This window comes from Rhinopithecus roxellana, chromosome 1, assembly GCF_007565055.1.
Source record: "Rhinopithecus roxellana isolate Shanxi Qingling chromosome 1, ASM756505v1, whole genome shotgun sequence".
Lineage (NCBI taxonomy): Eukaryota > Metazoa > Chordata > Mammalia > Primates > Cercopithecidae > Rhinopithecus > Rhinopithecus roxellana.
In genome coordinates this window covers 124,086,564-124,106,193 of record NC_044549.1, presented here as the reverse complement: position 1 = coordinate 124,106,193, position 19,630 = coordinate 124,086,564, and the positions used below count along the sequence as shown (strand labels likewise).

Here is a 19,630-nt window from a genome sequence, read left to right as displayed (position 1 = left end):
GTGACACTGATTGGAAATAGGAAGGCAAAAAGAGCAACAAATTATAAAAGATGGATAGGAGACTTTTCTATTCTAGGCCACTCCTTTCTACTGGGCCCAAACTGAGTTGATACCAGAGGTTCACAGGGACTCAGGAGGGGACCAGATTAGGCAAGAAAGGAAAAATAGCACAAAGAGTGACAAAGTTTAACTCTTGTCACCCAGGCTGGAGTGCAATGGCGTGATCTCGGCTCACTGCAACCTCTGCCTCCCGGGTTCAAGCAATTCTCCTGTCTCGGCCTCACAAGTAACTGGGATTACAGGTACCCGCCACCACGCCCAGCTAATGTTCATATTTTTAGTAGAGACAGGGTTTCACCACGTTGTCCAGACTGGTCTCGAACTCCTGACCTCAGGTGATCCGCCAGTCTCACAGGCATGGGCCACTGCACCTGGCCAAAACAGCATTCTTGTTTTCAGTTTCCCCAGTCCAAGGCTTACCAAAGAAGCCAGATCCCAGAAAAAGCCCAAATATTCAAAGCTTGCCTACTTACCTGTGGGCAAATCAACACTTTTTTTTTTTTTTTTTGAGACGGAGTCTCGCTCTGTCGCCCAGGCTGGAGTGCAGTGGCCCGATCTCAGCTCACTGCAAGCTCCGCCTCCCGGGTTTACACCATTCTCCTGCCTCAGCCTCCGGAATAGCTGGGACTACAGGCGTCCGCCACCATGCCCGGCTAGTCTTTTGCATTTTTTAGTAGAGACGGGGTTTCACCATGTTAGCCAGGATGGTCTTGATCTCCTGCCCTCATGATCCACCCGTCTCGGCCTCCCAAAGTGCTGGGATTACAGGCTTGAGCCACCACACCCTGCCGCAAATCAACATTTTTAGGGACTGTGTTTTGAGGAAAAAAGAGGTGGAGGGGGTCTGGGGGAGCAAATCAACTCCCAAAGAATGAATAAATGGCACTTAAGTGAGATGGGAGGCCTTTGAATGCTACTTAGATTTTCTCCACAATTTTATTAATTTGGCAAACATCTATAAAGTGCTTACTGTGTGCTGAGTGTTGTGGATGGTCAGATAGGGTGTTTGGCTGGAAGGTACTCACAAGAAGATAGGCGTGTGCACAAACACCCAAATATCTAAAATACAAAGCATGGCACACTGACAATCAACAAAAACAAAAAAAACACAAAGCGGAATGTGAGACCTGCCCCAAGGGAAATCAGATAAACTGCTGAAGAAGTTCAGATTAAGGGCTGTTCTCTTTCCCCTGGAAATGGTGTTCTCTTTCACCTGGTGTTCTCTTTCACCTGAAAAGTTCAGGAAATAGACCCTACGGGCTGGAGCCCAAATCTGAAAAACTTTCTTCATTCTTCCAACAGCAGCAATTTTTCCTGGCTCCACTTTACAGAAGTGAAAACCAGGACAGAGACGTGAGGAATTATTTGCCCTCTGATCATCCAGGTGATTAGCAACACAGCCAGATAGAGAACTAAAAGCTGATGATTGAAAATTTCCCCTAGAAACCGGTGGTGAAAGCACATATCACTAGGAAGCTCATCTTAGAAGACGAAATCCACAGAGCTGTTCCCTCTGTCTCCCCTCTTAGGTCAATCCCAAAGACACACCAACCAAGTCAAAGAAGGATTTTTTTTTTTTTTTAAAGTCATAAGCAAGCTGGAATCATATACATATATCTGGCCTAAAGTAAGCCAAGGTCTCTGCAGTGTCCCATCCTCCTCCTGGGGAGGCCATTCTTTGTATGAAGTCTTCAGCCCCATTACAAGTGAGTTGCAGGGGACCTCATGTACGGGGAACAAGAGCTAGCCCACAAATGAAAACCCAGGAAAGCCCTCTGCTTTTGCACAGTGAACGAACGTGGCCACAGGCTTCTCAGCATTGAATTTGAACGAGCCAATGGTATCCCAATCACTGAAACAGGAAGCCAGATAAACAGCATGTTATCAAGGGGGGGATCCAGCTCTTCCCTTAAGCCGGCGCCAGCTGCGCCCTGTGACTATCCTAACAAAGTCCCATTGACTCACCAGCTGATTTTCCTGTGTTCGGCTCCGGGGGACAAGGAACCCTCTCTGCCGGGTGGACGTCACCCCTACACACCGCCCCCGCCACCCGCCACCCGTATCCTCTCCAGTTCCTGCCTCCCCTCTGCCCGCTGCAGACTTGGCTGCTTCTTTATCCTATGACCAGCTTTCATCGGCTCTGAGGATTGTCAGGGACCAGAGCCCAAGCCTCGGGAGCGCTCAGGTGAGCTTCCCGTGATCACCCACCTTCTGCGTTCTCCTCCCTCCCCTCCCCTCTGGGACCACTTTCTCCCCTCCCAGACGCACCGGGAGGGCGCCAGAGAGGACGGCCTCCGGTAGATTGGCGGGAGGGAGCTACTCGGCGCATCCCTGGGGTGCAGGGAACGTTTTCTGGAATGGCCCGCAAGGTCACCTGCCCCAGCTGTTCCGCTGGCTCCTGCTGGGATGGGAGGAGTTAACTCTTGCTTCAGCGAAAGGCAGAGGTGAGGATAGGGTGTGTGCCTGTCGTGTAGGTGCGAGTATAAGAACGCAGCACCTGGTGTCTCCTGATGATAAGATCTCAACGCACTTTAAATTGTGGGTATTTCACAACAAGGAAACTGAGGCTCAGAAGGACTGAAGTTAGGCAGCCCCCCAGAGAGTCAACTGCAGAATCAAACGCGCAGTCAGTCCCATAGGGATCGAAGGGGCACACACCTTCGCGGGAAGCCGCGAGCATCTTGGTTGTTATTTATTCCAGCGCCTCTCCCGAGCCCAGCCCGCAGCCTCCCTCGGGCACCAACCTCCCCTACTCCGGGGCTTGGTCTCGACCGCGCAGGACCTGCCAGCCGAGCCCAGCAAAATGGGAAGCGGCAGACCCCCAGCGCCGCGACGGCGCTACCGCCCCGCGCCGGCCACTCACCGGAGCGTCTGCCCGCCGGGGCTCCGGGATCGCGCCGCCGCCGTGCAGAATCGCGCATCCCCCGGGGCAGCGCGGGTGCGGGGTCCGCTTCTTGCGAGCACAAAGTTTCCCGGGGCTCCCCAGGCCGCCTTGGCCCCTCGCACCAGGGTTAGCGTCAGCCGCGCACTCCGGCTCAGGCCCTGCACTAGGGCAGCCGCGGGTCCCAGCCCCACAATGAGGAGGGAGGCGGCATCCTGAACAAAGTGCCGTCCCCCCGGGCCCGGCGGCCGGGGCGGAGCCTCGTGACCGGTTGCCCCAGGCACACGCCGGCTGCCTCCACGGCGGGCCCAGGAGGGGAGTGCCCGGCGGCCGGGGGGCGGGCAGGAGGAGAGAATCTGCTCCGATCGCCCTGGTTTTCCTCCCCCTGCGCTGTGCCAGTTTAACCCGCAGAGGGGCGGCGGCATGGGTCCCTTCCAGACTTTGTCATTGGAAAGCTATTCCCGTAACCCTTTGCTGCCTTCGCCTTCCCGCCCCGCCTCCAGGCTGGCCGCAGAAAGGCGGCTGCTCGGTGGCGGACCCGCGAGCTGGCAGGGCAGGAAGCCTTTGCACAATTGAGCCCTTCCTTTGCCCGGGGACCCGCCACCGCCACTTCCAGGCCGGGCTTCCTCCCTCCCCCACATGTCGTCCGGGTACCGCTGGTTCAGCCGCAGTCCTTCAGGAGAAGCGGACAGATGGATGGGCCAGCCTCTCCACCCGACTTCTCACCCTGGGCACCCACCTCCTTTCTTTCTCCATCCCACTGAACCGTCATGCTGTCTGAGCTGGGACTCTTAGGTACCACAGAGAGGGGAGGCCCCGCAAGTGCCCCACAAATAGTAGGTGCTCAGTAAAATAAGTGACTTCTCCCCACCTTCCTGACAGCCGATGCCCCTCCTCCTTCTTCCAGGGACTTGGGAGTGGGACGAGGGGGAAGAAGAGGAGAAAGGAAACAACAGTACCTGAGGGGAGTGAATGGGACGAAGGCCCTCAGCCAGAACCAACTGCAACCTCTCTGAAGCAGTGCAAGCCCCCTGCCTCCTGGCCTGGGGACTTCCAGAGTCTGCAGGAAGAAGGCAGAAGGAAGTCAGATGGCCTGAGCTTTGAAGCAGGCTTTGAGCTACATGGGAGAAAGGGAGTAGCTGTGGCTCAGGACCCAGCAGATTCCCCTGCTCCAGCCAACAAATATGAGTACTGATTTATTCCCAGGGCCATGGGGTTGCAAGTTGGAGGACTGATGGATAGAAAGCAAAACTGCCTACTCCCTGGGAGGTCTCAGAGCTCTTTGCCAGCAAAGTCAGTGTGAGCAGTCAGGATGAGAGCCCTTGAGTCCTCCCTGAACGCCCTCACCCACTCAGTCAGGCCACAGTGACTTTGAATACGGAGAGATGAGACACCCGACAATGGACAAGCAGTGACATTCAGGAAGTTCCCAACGGATCAGGGAAAAAGATTTGTTGTATGATTTTTGTCCGTGAAGGGAATGAATTGCCTTTTGGTGAGGGATAAGGGGGTGGACTGCAGAGTGACACCCTTACCCTCTGTATAAAGACTAGAAGTGTGGGCTCTTAAGGCAGACTACATGGGTTCAAATCCTGGCTCAATGATTTTTTAGCCATGGGAACTTAATGAACTCTTTGACTTGTAGCTACGTTTCTTCATCTGTAAAATGGGATAATAATGGTTCCTAGCTCCTAAGAGTGTTGGGAGGATTAAATGAGATAGTATAGGTGATACACTTAGCATAGTGCCTGGCACATAGTAAATACTCAGAAAACATTAGCTGTTACTTTGATCTGGGAGTTCTCTAACTCTGTGCCCAATTTGGCATTCAATGATGTGCTGGCTAGAATCCTTTTGTGCTCTTCCCAGTCCTGCAAAGGGGAGCCTAGTCCTTTAAGAAGAAGCACTGTCCTTTCTTGAGAGCTCATAAGGTGGGACCCCAGAGACCAAGGACCACACAGTAGGCATGCAAATAACTATCAGAAGGTGAAATGACTCCTTGACCCAGTGTGAAGCTGGATGCATAGCCCCATCCACATTGGTAATGCTGGCATGATGTCATTCCTTGGGTGCTACCCAGAATGGAAAAGAAAGCCAAAGCTATAATTTTGTAAGAGTTAGATCTCTTCCATCACTACATAGGATCAATATTTCTCTCCCACTTATGAGTGGCTGCTCATACAAGTTCTCCCTGACTCTGCTCCAAATGTCCCAATCAATCTGGGTGACGGTATCATTTGTACCCCAAATCTCAGCATCACACAATATACCCAGGTAACAAACCTGCATATGTACCCCTAAATCTAAAAAAAAATTCAGAAAAATGTCTCACTCACAAATTTCCAGCAGTGAACCTGTATATGTAGGCAAACATAATAGCATGTGGACAGGTTGAGGGAGGAAAGAGTAAAGGGGCCAGTCTGGTTGGGGTGACAGGCAGAGGATATGAAAGCTACTGAAAGAGAAAGTGGATAGGACAGAGCAGCAGGGAGGAGAAGCCAGAAGTGACTCTGGACAGAGCACTGTTTGGGTAAGAAACAGGGTCCCCGCCCATCCCAGAAATGACCTCTGCCAAATGCCTACTTTGTGAGTAGTTTTTGTCTGAACACAGTGATGACTCAGTGGCTCTGAGTCTAGCAAATGGATTTTCCTTAAATATGAAAATCAATAAGAGGTAAAGGCAAGGACCTGGCTGTGGGGAGGGGAGGATGGAGAGAGTGGGAGAGGTGCTGGGGCATGAAATGGTTGGTGAGTGATGGAAGGAGGGAGATTCAGGTTCACTGCAGGAGACCCTTGGCATCGTCACCTGAACACCCACTCCCCACCGGGAAGGTGGCCTCCAGGTCCTGCTGGCCTCACTAAGGCTCCTTAAAACCCAACAGCCCCCCTGTTCCCTTCTTCCACAGCTTAGAGCCAATCCTGCTTTGGGGCAAGATGCGTAGCAAAAGGAGTAATGTCAACCTGACAAATAAGTTTTTAAAAATCAGCCCAGAAGCTTGCTGCCACCCCCCATAGAGTATCAGACCTGGCCTCAGACGAGATGAGAGTTTTGGGAACCCCGGGAAGCATGGCAAGTGACATGCTCAGCTCCACCCAGCCTGATTTCTTTGGGGATTTTGCCTATTTTCCTACCATCTTGAGGTCTGTGGACCAATGCTAATTTGTTTCTCTGCTTGGGTTATCTGACATGGGACTTTGGGGATCTGAACACACTCACAGCTCCTGTGTTCCATGTGGCCCACAGGGAGACCATCTTTACCTTTCGGACTCTCTTGTTTGGGGCTCCCAGTGCAGTTTGTAAGGTCCTTGGCAAGGATATGAAAATAGCACATTGCTTTATTTTCTTGAGCACTTTAATAAGCGTCACTGGAGCTTCTGAGGTGGAGTCCGAAGCAGCTTCTGACTTCCTCCTCTGAAGCACAGTGGAAAAACACTGGGCCCAGCTTCAGAAGACCTGACTCTATGCCTTGGTTCTGATGCCGGCTGAAATGCATCACCTCAGTTTGCTCATCAGTAAAAGGGAGTGTTGACACCCAGAGGACAAGAATACCCACCTTCCAAGGCCGTGGTGTGTATTCAGTGAGATCGCGGAGGAGAAAATGGTTTATGCAGTACTGCTCACATATAAGTAGAAGTGAGATTATCAAACAGAAAGCATCAGCTCACATTCCCAACCCCGCCCCACCTCCCCACCCCAGTCAGATTCACTCTGGTTATGGACTCAGTGCTTGAAAACCCATTTTTCAGTGACAGAAATCTGACTGTCCACTAACAATCCTTGTCCTTTCTAGCTTGATTCATTAACCAGTGAGGGGTTTCCCATGCTAATGGAATGGGGTCGGACGTGGGCAAAACAGGCATCTCCATCCTTGGCCACTCGGACCTCATGACTGGCCCTGGAGCCCCTTTAAGAAGGGCCCTCTGTGTTGACTGTTGGAGCTTACAGGGACCTGGGAGAAAGAGTCTATGGGGAAAAGCTGTCAGAGTAATGAATGTTTTACGAGAGTGAGCGAGTCACTTGGCCTTATCGGGAAGATGCTGTTTCTCACTCTCTCTCTGTTACCAGGAAGTGAGATGTACTGAAAGCCATCGTGGTGTTTTTCCAAAGATGGCTTTTGAAGAGGAGGTGTTTCTTTAAGGGGCCCAGGAGAACAGGGGTGGGGTTTGCAGGGAGAAAACCTGCCCCTTTAAGAAGCCTGGTTCTGGCTGTGGCAATCCTGTGGTATGGAAGATAATAATAGTCCCTACTTATATAGCATTTGCTGTGTGCCAACTGCTATGCTAAGCATTTAACATATATTAACCCATTTAATCTCCACAACAACCCTATGAAATCTGTACCCCTTTTTATCTCCATTTTACAGTTAAAGAAATTGAGGTCAAGTATCTTGTCCGGATCTCAGCTAGTAAGTGCTAGAGGTAGGATCTGAACTGAGGGAGTCTGGCTCTTGAGTCCATGCTTTCAAATACTACATATATGCAGAGGAAAGGAGTCTATAGCAGTGTGGAGAGCTTGATCATGTACTAGTTCAGCACATTTTTTTATTTCTTTTCAACAGCTTTATTGAGGTACAATTTACAGACTATAAAAGCCACCCACTCGAAATATACAGCTCTAAATCTACAGAGTTGTGCAACCATGACCACAACCAAGTTTTAGAACATTTTCACCACCCTAAAAAGCTTCCTTGTTCACTGTGCGTGTTTTAAACTGAGTCTCAATTTTCTCAACTGTAAAATGGGAATAACAGTGCCTGCCTCATAGGCTTGTTATGAGCATTAAATCAACATGTAAATGGCATATGGTAATGGTCAACAAATGTTACCTATTATTATTATAGTCTCTTAGAGTCACTTAAATACAGACTTTTAGAGCTGGAAGTGGGAATGGTCTTAAAGACAATCTAATCAAACTCTCTCCTTTAACAGATAAAGAGATAACGGTGCCAAGATGTTAAGCAACTTGCCAATTAAGGGCACAGTAAATTTAGTGGCAGAACTGGGAATGAAACCCAAGTTTCTTGGTTGGTACTTCAGTCCTCTCTTATCTCCTGAGAGACTTTCCACTTGAGGCACAGGGATCTCATTGTCCAATACCCCCTTCACCCCCCATCTTTGCCATCTTTGTGGGTGCCTCCAGAGCAATGCTGACTGGCAGGCATGGACCCTGGGACTTTGCTTGTGCTGGAATACATAGCACTCTGGCTTTGGAGCAGGGAATGTGGCTGAGGCAGGCTGGGTGCAGAATCAGAGGACAAGACCCAATGTGGAGGCTGAGACAGGAATGTCCATTGTCAGAACAGGGAACGCATTGACTAAAAGAATCCAGGACACAGCCAGTCCAACAGTCAGCTAGTCTCTGTAGAGCCAGCTTCACGGGCATGTGACCTGTGCAGTCACATGGGGCCTCAAGCTTAGAAAGGCCCCCTGCTTGGTTTAATGCTTTGTTGTTGCCATCTTGAAATTCATAATGATTTTCAACAAGAAATGTCACATTTTTATTTTGCACTGGATCTTGTCAATTATGCATGTGGCAGCAGAGCTGCAGCCAGACTCTTAAGGCCCTAGTAAGGAATAGTGTCTCTCCACCCAGAACTTACTCACGTGCAAACTCTCTGTATAATACATAGTCATAGAATCTTAATACCAGGCATTAGGAGATTCAAAGCCTGGGCAACACATGGAGAACCTGTCTCTACAAAAAATTTATTAAAATATTAGCCAGACATGGTGGCTCAACTACTCAGGAGGCTGAGATAGGAGGATGGCTGGAGCCTGGGAGTTCAGGGGCACAGTGAGCCATGATTATGCCATTGCACTCCAGCCTGGGCAACAAAGTGAGACGCTGTCTAAAAACAGAGAGAATAAAAGTTGTGAAACAATTTGCACATTATGATCCAACTTATGATGAAAGATGCCCCATTAAAGTATATCTTTCTATATGTACATATGCTTGTATGAAAGTAAATTTCTTTAAGGTCTGGAAAAACACTTCAAACTGGCAGTCATCAAGGAGTCATTAACTTTTTCTGTGTGTTAGAGTTTGCTTTTTACAAGGAGAATCTGTTCATGTATTCCATATATAATTATACAAAAATTGTAAGATACTCCTAATATATTCTGCAAGCATTTTCCTATATCAATAAATAGTCTTAAAATGCTAAGAAAAGGTGTCTCGAGAGGGGAAAACAGACCTAGGTGTGAAGAGGGACCCTGGAGAGTGGTAGACAGAGGCAAAGACTATTTCAGGCCATGACAGGGTCTGAGGGGAACAGGCTTGGATGTGAGGAAGGGAATACTGGGTAGGGGAACCCAGAGTTGGCTGGTGAGAGGCTGGGTGCTAGGTGTCAGCTCCATTCAGATTTAAAGGCTGCAATGTCCACTTTGGTGAGGGTAGAGGAGGATGATAGGAGCTGGAAGTGGGTGAATTGCCAAATACTACTGGAGGTAAAGGCTGTAGAGGTGACTCCAGTTGTGGTAAGAAATGAATGAGGTGGAGGTAGGCAGGTGATTCCCTGCAAAGGAGAAAGAATGGAGCTCAGATGTTGGATTTACCGGGGAAAGGGAGATTTGAGGCAGTGTAGCCCAGTGGTCAGAGTACATACAAGCTTTGGAATCAGGACTGCAATCAAATCCCAGATTCACTGCCTCCTAACTGTGTAACCTTGAATTCTCCTCTGGGAAACAGAAATGATCTTGATAATAGCTATGTGGCAGGGTCGCTGGGAAGATTTGATAAGATGATGGAGTTAAAACGTTGCATCCAGTGGCTGGCACAAACCCCCAAATCTTCACCCTTTCTCTTTAATTGATTTTGTGGTTTGAGGCTCTTAAATGGCAAGAAATCATTTGCATGAATAAAGAGCCATTCTTCCAAGCACTTCCCTCCTAGTTTTCTGGGAGAGTCACTGGAAGCCAGGATTCAGAGTTCCATCCTGCAAAAGCTGAGCTGAGCCAGCCAGGAAGGAGGAGGAGCTGACTGTGGCCCAAGGGCTGGGGAGCAAGGCAGAAGGGGAGAATTCAGCCTTAATTCCCACGCTGCTGGTGCCAGCGAAGCTGACTTTGGGAAAACCTTGTCAGGGGCCACATTTTGGGATCTTTAGGAGCAAGGTGCTCTGTGAATGCTTATATCATATTCTCTCATCCCGAGTCTCCCGCCTCCTGCCCGCCCCACCCGCCACCGCCCAAGTCCGGGGAGAGTATGAATGACTGACAGGCCCTGCTGCAGCCGCAGCCTCCTCACTGTGGGTACAGATGTGCTCAGCAGCAGCTGTGACGCAGAGCCCACACCTGTTCCCTAGATCAGCTGCTGTAACTGTCCTCCTGGGAAAGCAGGCCAGGTGCCCAGGCCTTGCCAAAATCAGGTCAGAAAGCAGGTGGAGAGTCGGGCATCTGCCTGTCACAGCAGCGGTGGAGGCTGCCTGGAAGGTCGTGGGGCCCTGGGAGTCTCAGCTAAAGACTGGGCTCCTCTTCCAGCCCAGGCTTGCTCCCAGCTGGACGCCTCCCACGGGCCCTCTGTGGTTTTCTGACCCCCTCCCTGGGCACCACCACACTGGGGTGGGAGAGACTGAGGAGCTAGGAAGGAGGCGGGGAGTCTTGAATGGGATGCCTCTGGCCATCTGTTATTCTGGACCTGTAAGCTGTAAAGTCAGGCGGACTTATCCTGGGAGGTGGGGGCGCCGTGGAGCTGAGCAGCAGTGAGGACCGGAGGAGTCAAAGAGAACTGGGGCTAGGAGACGCCAAGGATGAGGGTGCGTCTGGAACTGAGAGCAGGGGAGCCTCTTGCGTGGCTTTGGCCGCGGAGACCTTCGTTCCGGAGACTCTGGGCTGCCACGGGAGAATTCCACTGAGCATGTGTCGGGGGAAGGCCTGGGCAGGCGGCCGTGGGAGCGCTGCACAAACTCTGCTCCAGGCCGTGGCCAGCCAAAGCGCCGCTCTGGGAGAGCCTGGATACCGGGTGAATCCAGAAATCCCAGGTCCCTGGGAAAATTTCAACAAGGCAACTCTGACACGCGTCCTCTGACACCCAGACCGACACAATATGTTGCTCATGCCAATACACATAAAAACTTCCCGATAGAAAACCAGATGGTGAGTTGGCATTGCTGATGTCTGGATTCTACACCCACACCCCACATAGTGCTTATAAAGAACACACCCTCTACTCCTCCAGCCCACCCCACGTTCAGGGAGAGGAATCTTGAGCCTGCAATGCTCAGAATGATGCTAAGGCCTCAATGGAACGGTGCTCGCCAATTCCCCCAGTATCTCTGGCAGTGCCAGGAGAAACAGCACATGTGGCAAGCAGCTCCCGGCCAGATGTGGGACACTGCTGACCCCTGCTGGCGCTTTTCTCTCCGCGCCAACCAGGGAGAGCCCCAGGGAGAATGGAGTATTGGAAAAACCTTGCAATCTGTCTGGGAGGGGTAGGAAGAAATACCCCAGCTCAGAATCTCCTCATCTGGAGTGCCTTTGATGAGACTAAGATGAAATTACAATAAAACCCAGACTGAGTTTCTGGGAGGAGTGAGACAGACTAATAGTATGTCCCCTTCAGCCTTTGTGGCCTGGAAAACCCTGCTGCCAATCCCCTTGAAACTAAATTGGGAAACCATTAGCAGCACTCCTTTAGCCAAGCTCAACCATTAGGTGGAAAAAAAAAGTAAGAAAGAAAGAAAAAGAAAAGAAAAGAAAAGAAAAAAAAAACCACCATCCACAAGTAGCCCAAGATTTTCCAGTTACAGTCAACCCCTTCCTTGCCCACCCCCTGCCCCGCCCCAACCCCTTGCAGAGTCTTTGTGAAGTTTTAGCTTAATTTATTGTGGGTTTAATATTCCCCTTAGACTAAGATGTAATCATCATGGGTTTAATACTTTTCTTTCCATGAGAGAGAGCAGCACTGTGCTCTTCGAAAAATCTTTACTAAGGCCAGGCGCGGTGGCTCATGCCTGTAATCCCAACACTTTGGGAAGCCTAGGTGGGTGCATCATCTGAGGTCAGGAGTTCAAGACCAGCCTGGCCAACATGGTGAAATCCCGGCTCTACTAAAAGTACAAAAATTAGTCGGGCATGGTAGTGGGTGCTTGTAATCCCAGTTACCTGGGAGGCTGAGGCAGGAGAATTGCTTGAACCCGGGAGACAGAGGTTGTAGTGAGCTGAGAGCATGCCACTTCACTCCAGCCTGGGCGACAAGAGTGAAACTTAAAAAAAAAAAAAAAAAAATCACTTTGTAGACACAGAAACGAAGATCAAGTCTTCCAGAATCTCTACTAGAATAGTCATAGCGACCAAAGGAGGACCAGGACTCTGATAATTCCAACAGAATTAGTATGGAAGCCCCACAAACAAGTGGTTCCATTATTAAAACTCGTTTCTCTGGCTGGGCATGGTGGCTTACCCCTGTAATCCCAGCACTTTGGGAAGCCAAGACGGGCAGATTGCTTGAGTCCAGGAGTTCGAGACCAGCCTTGGCGATGTGATGAAACCTCATCTCTATAAAAAATACAAAAACATTAGCCAGTTGTGGTGGTGCATGTCTGTACTTCCAGCTATTTGGGAGGCTGAGGTGGGAGGATCACCTGAGCTCAGGAGGCGGAGGTGCAGTGAGCTGAGACCATACCATGGCACTCCAGCCTGGGTGACAGAGTGAGACCTTGTCTCCAACAACAACAGCAACAACAACAACACAACACTTTCTCTCCTTTGCACCCGACTCCAGACCCAGAGCTCTTTTTCACTTTGTTGTTAAACTCCATCAGGGGTGTGTATACTCCCTATCACTCTACAACCCGTCACCATTAGGCCTCCACTCTGAACACTCCTACAAAGGCAATCATGGGCCTCTTAATAGCTAATCTAATGTACATATTCCAATTTGCATTTTACTTGCCCTCTATAGCATATGACATTTTAGTGCCCAGTCATTCATTATTTATTTTAAAATTTATTATGAACTATTTTAGGCCTGCAAAAGGTATAGAGAATAATACAACAAACATAACTGTTCTATTGGTCAGGGTTCTCCAGAAAAGCAGAATCAATAGAATCAATAGAATGTACACTATAGAGACAGGAGGAGGGGATGGAGGGGGAAAGAGACGGGGGAGGAGAGAGAGAAACAGAGAGAAAGAGGGAGAGAGAGAAAGAGATTTATTATGAGGAATTGGCTCATGCAATTGTAGAAACTGACAAGTCCCAAGACCTTCAGGGTGAATCAGCAAGCTGGAGACTCAGGAGAGTCCATAATGTGTTAGTTCCAGTCCAAAGTCTGAAGGCCTTAGAACCAGGAGAGGTGATGATGTAGTTCCCACCCAAAGGACAGCAGGTTTGAGACCCAGGAAGAACCAGTGTTTCAGTTCAAGTCCGAAGGCAGGAAAAAGCCAGTGTCTCAGTTTGAAGGCAGTTAGGCAAAAGAAACTCGCTTTTACTTAGGGGAGAGTCAGCCGTTTTTGTTCTATTTAGGCCATCAACTGATTGGATAAGGTCCACCTGTATTAGAGAGGGCAGTTTGCTTTACTCATTCTACGGATTTAAATGTTAATCTCAACCAAAAACACCCTCACAGAAACATCCAGAATAATATTTTACCAAATATCTGGGCATCTTATGGCCCAGACAAGTTGACATATAAAATTTCACCATCACACCTGTAAACGCCCTGAGTTTAAGAAATAAAGCATTACAAATATAGTTTTAAGCTCTTCCTCTATTGCATTCCTTTCTCTCCCCACAGAGGAAACGTTATTCTGAATTTGGTGTTAATCATTCCCATGCATATGTTTCTATTTTTACTATATTATACACTCTGTATGCATTGCATTTTGACTGTATGAATAACATCATGCTGTGTATATTCTTCTACAATTTTCTTTTTTGACTCAACATATTTGTAAAGTTCATCCATGTTAATGCATGTAGCTTTAGTTTACTCATTTTCACTGCTATATAATATTCCATTGTACAACTACACTCTAATTTATTTATTTATTTTTTCTTTGAGACAGAATTTCATTCTGTTGCCCAGGCTGGAGTGCAGTGGCACAATCTCAGCTCGCTGCAACCTCTGCCTTCCGGTTTCAAGCGATTCTCCTGCCTTAGCCTTCTGAGTAGCTGGGATTACAGGCGCCCTCCACCATGCCCAGCTAATTTTTGTAGATTTGGTAGAGATAGGGTTTCACCTTGTTAACCATGCTGGTCTCAAACTCCTGACCTCGTGATCTGCCCACTTCGGCCTCCCAAAGTGCTGGAATTACAGGCATGAGCCATCGTGCCTGGCCTATTTATTTTATTGTTTCTAGTTTTTTTTTTTTTTTTTTTTTGGATTATAAACAATGCTGCTATGGAAATTCTTGTAAGGATCTTACTGTGCACATTTGTGTTTCTCCAGTAGTCTATCCAGGAGTGAAACTGATGGCCACAGAGCCTGGACACCTTTAACTTTACCATACTCCTGCTAACATTGGTATTGTCAGGCCTTTTTTTTGGACAATCAGATGGATGTGAGATTGTAGATTATCAAGACTTTAATTTATATTTTACCAACTATTAATAGGATTGAGCATCTTTTCATGTTTATTGAGATTAGAATTGCCTTCTATTCCTATTTCCTAATCTTTTTCCAATTATATTGTTGGTCATTTTCTCTTGGATTTATAATAATTCTATAGTGTGGCCAATTGTCCTTTTTCAGTTACATGTTTTTCTCTTATCCTTTCCAAACTGGTGGCTTCTGTCTCAGCACCTTTATAATAGCTTTATTAAGGTATAATTAACATATCCTAAAATTCACCCATGGTAGAGGTACAATTCAATGATTTTTAGTAAATTTGAAGAGTTGTGTAACTATAACCACAGCCTGGTTTTCGAACATTTATAATATCCCAAAGCAATTCTTCCTACCCATTTGCAATCAATCTCACCCCTAGCCACAGGCAAACACTAATGTGCTTTCTATCTCTATAGATTTTTCTTTTCTAGACATTTAATATAAATGAAAGAATCTAATTTATGGTCTTTTGCATCTGGCTCTTTTCATTTAGAATAACTTTTTGTTTGTTTTTTGTTTTGTTTTGAGATGGAGTCTCACTCTGTCGCCCAGGCTGGAGTGCAGTGGTGCCATCTCGGCTCACCACAAGCTCCGCCTCCCAGGTTCATGCCATTCTCCTGCCTCAGCCTCCCCAGTAGCTGGGACTATAGGCACCCGCCACCACGCCCGGCTAATTTTTTGTATCTTTAGTAGAGACAGGGTTTCACCATGTTAGTCAGGATGGTCTCGATCTCCTGACCTCGTGATCCGCCCGCCTCGGCCTGCCAAAGTGCTAGGATTATAGGCGTGAGCCATCGCGCCTGGTCTTAGAATAATGTTTTTAAGGTTCATATAGCTATACTATAGCTATAGTAGTTTTTTCTTCTTTTTATTGCTGAGTAGTATTTCATTGTATGAATACAGCACATTTTGTTTATTTATCAATTAATGGATATTTGGCTTAATGATCTCTGATGAGAAATAGCTCTCACATTTATATTTGACCCCCTCTGTGTAATGTGTCTCTTTTCCCCCTCTGACTGCTTTTAAGATTTTCTCTTTATCTTTGGTTTTCAGCAGTTTTACTCTGTTGTACCAAGTGTGTTTTTTTTTTTATTTTTTCTTTCTTTTTTTTTTTTTTTTTTTTGAGACAGAGTCTCACTCAGTCACCCAGGATGGAGTGCAATGCTGTGGTTTTGGCTCACTGAAACCTCTGCCTCCTGGGTTCAAACGATTCTCCTGCCTTAGCCTCCCAAGTAGCTGAGATTACAGGCACCCGCCACCACTCCTGGCTAATTTTTGTATTTTCAGTAGAGATGGGGTTTCACCATGTTGGCCACGCTGGTCTCGAACTCCTGACCTCAGGTGATCCGCCCACTTGAGCCTCCCAAAGTGCTGGGGTTACAGGTGTGAGCCACCACACCCAGCTCTGGCTAATTTTATATTTTTAGTAGAGACCAGGTTTCACCAAATTGTCCAGGCTGGTTTTGAATTCCTGACCTCAAATGAGCCTTGGCCTCCCAAAGTGCTGGGATTACAGGCATAAGCTACTGTACCTGGCCCCAAGTATGATTTTTACAAAGTTTATCCTGCTTGGGGTTAGTTGAACTTGTTGGACCTATGGATTGTTATTTTTCATCAACTTTTAAGCTACTGTTTCTTTAAGTATTTTTCTGCCTTATTGTTTCTTTCTTCTTCTTATGGAACTCTAATGGCATGTATGTTAGACTGCTTACTATTATCCCACAGTTTGCTAATGCTCTGTTCATGATTCTCAACCAGTTCTTCCTCTCTCCACTTCAATTTAGATAATTGTTATTAGCTTATATTCAATTCACTTATTTTTTTCTTCTGCAGTGTCTAATTTGCTGTTAAGCTCATCAAGTAAGTCTTCATACATTGTATTTTTCAATTTATAATTTCCCTTTAGTTTGTTCTTGAATTTCCATTTCTTTTGAAATGCCTTATCTCTTCACCTATTGTGAATGTTTTTTTCCTTTAAAATTTTCAGCATACTTATAATTGTTGTTTTAAAGCCTTTGTCTGCTGATTCTCATAACTAGATCACCTGACGATCTTGTTGTCTTGTGATTATGAGTCATAGTTTTCTACTTCTTCATATGTCACACATATGTACCCTGTGTGTGAAATAGCAGTAGAGGTTAGCAGTAGAGGTTTAAGTATAATTTTTGTGTTTTGTTTTCATTTTTCAGGGAGTGGAAACTTTTCCCTCTGTTTGGTGGTTAAAGTGCATAAACATAGGATTATTACATCCACTTGATGAAATGACCCCTAATCATTATGAAATGTCCTTCTTTATCTCTGGTAATATTCTTTGCTCTGAAATCAACTCTTGTTGTTATTGTTTCATTTTTGTTTTGTGAGACACGGTCTCACTCTGCCACCCAGGCTGGAGTGCAGTGGCATGACCATGGCTTACTGCAACCTCTGCCTCCTGGGCTCAAGCGATCCCATCTTAGCCTCCCAAGTAGCTGGAACTACAGACCTGCACCACCACGCCTGGCTAATTTTTTGTATTCTTTGTAGAGACAGGCTTTCACCATATTGCCCAGACTGGTCTGAAGTCAACTTTGTCTGGTGTTAATACAGCAACTCCAACCTTCTTTTGACTAATGTTAGCATAGTATATTCTTCCTATCCTTTTAAAGATTTTATTTTATTTATTTATTTATTTATTTATTTATTTATTTATTTATTTATTTTCTGAGACGGAGTCTCGCTCTGTCACCCAGGTTGGAGTGCTGTGGCCAGATCTCAGCTCACTGCAAGCTCCGCCTCCCGGGTTCACGCCATTCTCCTGTCTCAGCCTCCCGGGTAGCTGGGACTACAGGTGCCGCCACCTCGCCCGGCTAGTTTTTTGTAGTTTTTAGTAGAGATGGGGTTTCACCGTGTTAGCCAGGATGGTCTCGATCTCCTGACCTCGTGATCCACCCGACTCGGCCTCCCAAAGTGCTGGGATTACAGGCTTGAGCAACCGCGCCTGGCCCTTTTAAAGATTTTATATTTAAAGTTCATTTCTTGTAGATAGCAAATAATTGAGTCTTACTTTAAAAAAAAAAAATCCATCTAACAGTCTCTGCCTTTAAAATGAAGTGTTTAGGCCATTTAGATTTAATGTGATTATTGACGTGGTTGGATTTGAATCTATTACTTTGCTGTTTATTTATTTATTTTTTAATTTTTTTGAGACAGAGTCTCACTCTGTCACCCAGGATGGAGTGCAGTAGGTTCAATCTCGGCCCACTGCAACCTCCGCTTCCCAGGTTCAGGAGATTCTTCTGCCTCAGCCTCCAGAGTAGCTGGGATTACAGGTGCCTGCCACCACACCCAGCTAATTTTTGTATTTTTAGTAGAGACAGGGTTTCACCATGTTGGACAGGCTGATCTCGAACTCCTGACCTCAAATGATCCACCCGCCTTGGCCTCCCAAAGTGCTGGGATTACAGGCCTGAGTCACCATACCTAGCTCCATTGTTTATTTTCTATTTGTCCCATCTGTTCTTTGTTCAATTTTTTCTCTTTTTCTGCTTTAGATTGAGTATTTTCACAATCCAATTTTATCTCCTTTGTTGGTTTATTAGCTATAACTCTTTGTTTTGTTATTTAAGTGGTTGCTTTAGGATTCACACTATTTATCTTTAGCTTACCTAAATCTACCTTCAAGTGATACTATACCATTTCATGCATAGCATAAGAACCTTGCAATAATGAGCTTCCGGCCGGGCGCGGTGGCTCAAGCCTGTAATCCCAGCACTTTGGGAGGCCGAGACGGGCGGATCACGAGGTCAGGAGATCGAGACCATCCTGGCTAACACGGTGAAACCCCGTCTCTACTAAAAAAATACAAAAACTAGCCGGGCGAGGTGGCGGGCGCCTGTAGTCCCAGCTACTCGGGAGGCTGAGGCAGGAGAATGGCGTAAACCCGGGAGGCGGAGCTTGCAGTGAGCTGAGATCTGGCCACTGCACTCCAGTCCGGGCGACAGAGCGAGACTCCGCCTCAAAAAAAAAAAAAAAAAAAAAAAAAAATAATGAGCTTCCATTTCTCTCCTCCTGATCTTTGTACTATTATAACCATGCATTTACTTTTCCAAATGTTATAAATCCTGAAACACATTCTTATTATTTTTGCTTAGTCAACTATCTTTTTAAAAGTATTAAATAATTTTCTTTCTTTCTTTCTTTCTTTTTTTTTTTTTTGAGACAGAATCTTTCTCTGTCACCCAGGCTGAGTGCAGTGGCGCTATCTCGGCTCACTGCAATTTCCGCTTCCCGGGTTCAAGTGATTCTCCTGCTTCAGCCTCCCTAATAGCTGGGATTACAGGTGCCCACCACGATGCGTGGCTAATTTTTGTATTTTTAGTAGAGACAGGGTTTCGCCATGTTGGCCAGGCTGGTCATGAACTCCTGACCTCAAGTGATCTGCCCGCCTCGGCCTCCCAATGTGCTGGGATTACAGTCATGAGCCACCACACCCAGCCAGTTTTAAATAATTTTTTAAAAATCGTATTTTTAAAATACAATTGTAGCTACCATTTCTTCTACTCTTTATTTCTAAAAGATGTTTTTTCTAGATATAGAATTCTATGTTGACAATTTTTTAAAAGAACTTAAAAATGTTACTCTGCTGTCTTCTTGCTTGTATTGTTTCCAGTGAAAAATAAGACATCATCTTTATCTCTGTTCCTTCTTTTTACTTCTGCCTTAAGGACTTACTTTAACATTTCTTACATTGGGGTCTGTTTGTGGTGAATTATTTCCCCTTTCGTATGTCTGAACATGTCTTTATTTTCCTTTTAATTTTTAAAACAACTTTATTAATATACAATTTATATACCATACAAGTCAGCTATTGAAAATATACAACATGGCCAGGCACAGTGGCTCGTGCCTGTAATTCTAGCACTTTGGGGGGCTGAGACAGGTGGATTGCTTGAGCCCAGAAGTTCGAGACCAGTCTGGGCAATGTAATGAGATCTCTTTTTTTTTTTTTTTTTTTTTTTTTTTTTTTTTTTTTTTTTTTTTTTTTTTTTTTTAATTTTTTTTTTTTTTTTTTTTTTTTTTGAGACGGAGTCTCGCTCTGTCGCCCGGGCTGGAGTGCAGTGGCCAGATCTCAGCTCACTGCAAGCTCCGCCTCCCAGGTTTAC

The 19,630-nt window shown here is 46.6% G+C and overlaps 3 protein-coding genes across 14 annotated transcripts in view; 1 reads left to right on the top strand and 2 right to left on the bottom strand.

Annotated features, from left to right (window-relative positions):
• Nucleotides 1-3,303, bottom strand: part of NAV1 (neuron navigator 1) — a 289,741-nt gene extending 286,438 nt beyond the window's left edge. For all 12 annotated transcript variants that reach the window (XM_030929998.1, XM_030930002.1, XM_030930013.1 and 9 more), the window contains exon 1: nt 2,924-3,303. The gene's annotated coding sequence lies outside the window, so the exon portion shown is untranslated. The remainder of the gene's footprint in view (nt 1-2,923) is intronic.
• CSRP1 (cysteine and glycine rich protein 1) overlaps nt 2,225-19,630 on the top strand; it is a 63,840-nt gene continuing 46,434 nt past the window's right edge. Inside the window, exon 1 of the mRNA XM_010378869.2 lies at nt 2,225-2,245. The gene's annotated coding sequence lies outside the window, so the exon portion shown is untranslated. The remainder of the gene's footprint in view (nt 2,246-19,630) is intronic.
• The window catches only part of LOC115899652, a 38,409-nt gene continuing 22,175 nt past the window's right edge, over nt 3,397-19,630 (bottom strand). The window contains exons 2-4 of the mRNA XM_030937746.1: nt 12,041-12,122; nt 10,647-10,921; nt 3,397-3,614 (exon numbers count right to left, since the gene is read on the bottom strand). Of these exons, the coding sequence (XP_030793606.1) occupies nt 3,397-3,614; nt 10,647-10,921; nt 12,041-12,122 (575 nt within the window). The remainder of the gene's footprint in view (nt 3,615-10,646; nt 10,922-12,040; nt 12,123-19,630) is intronic.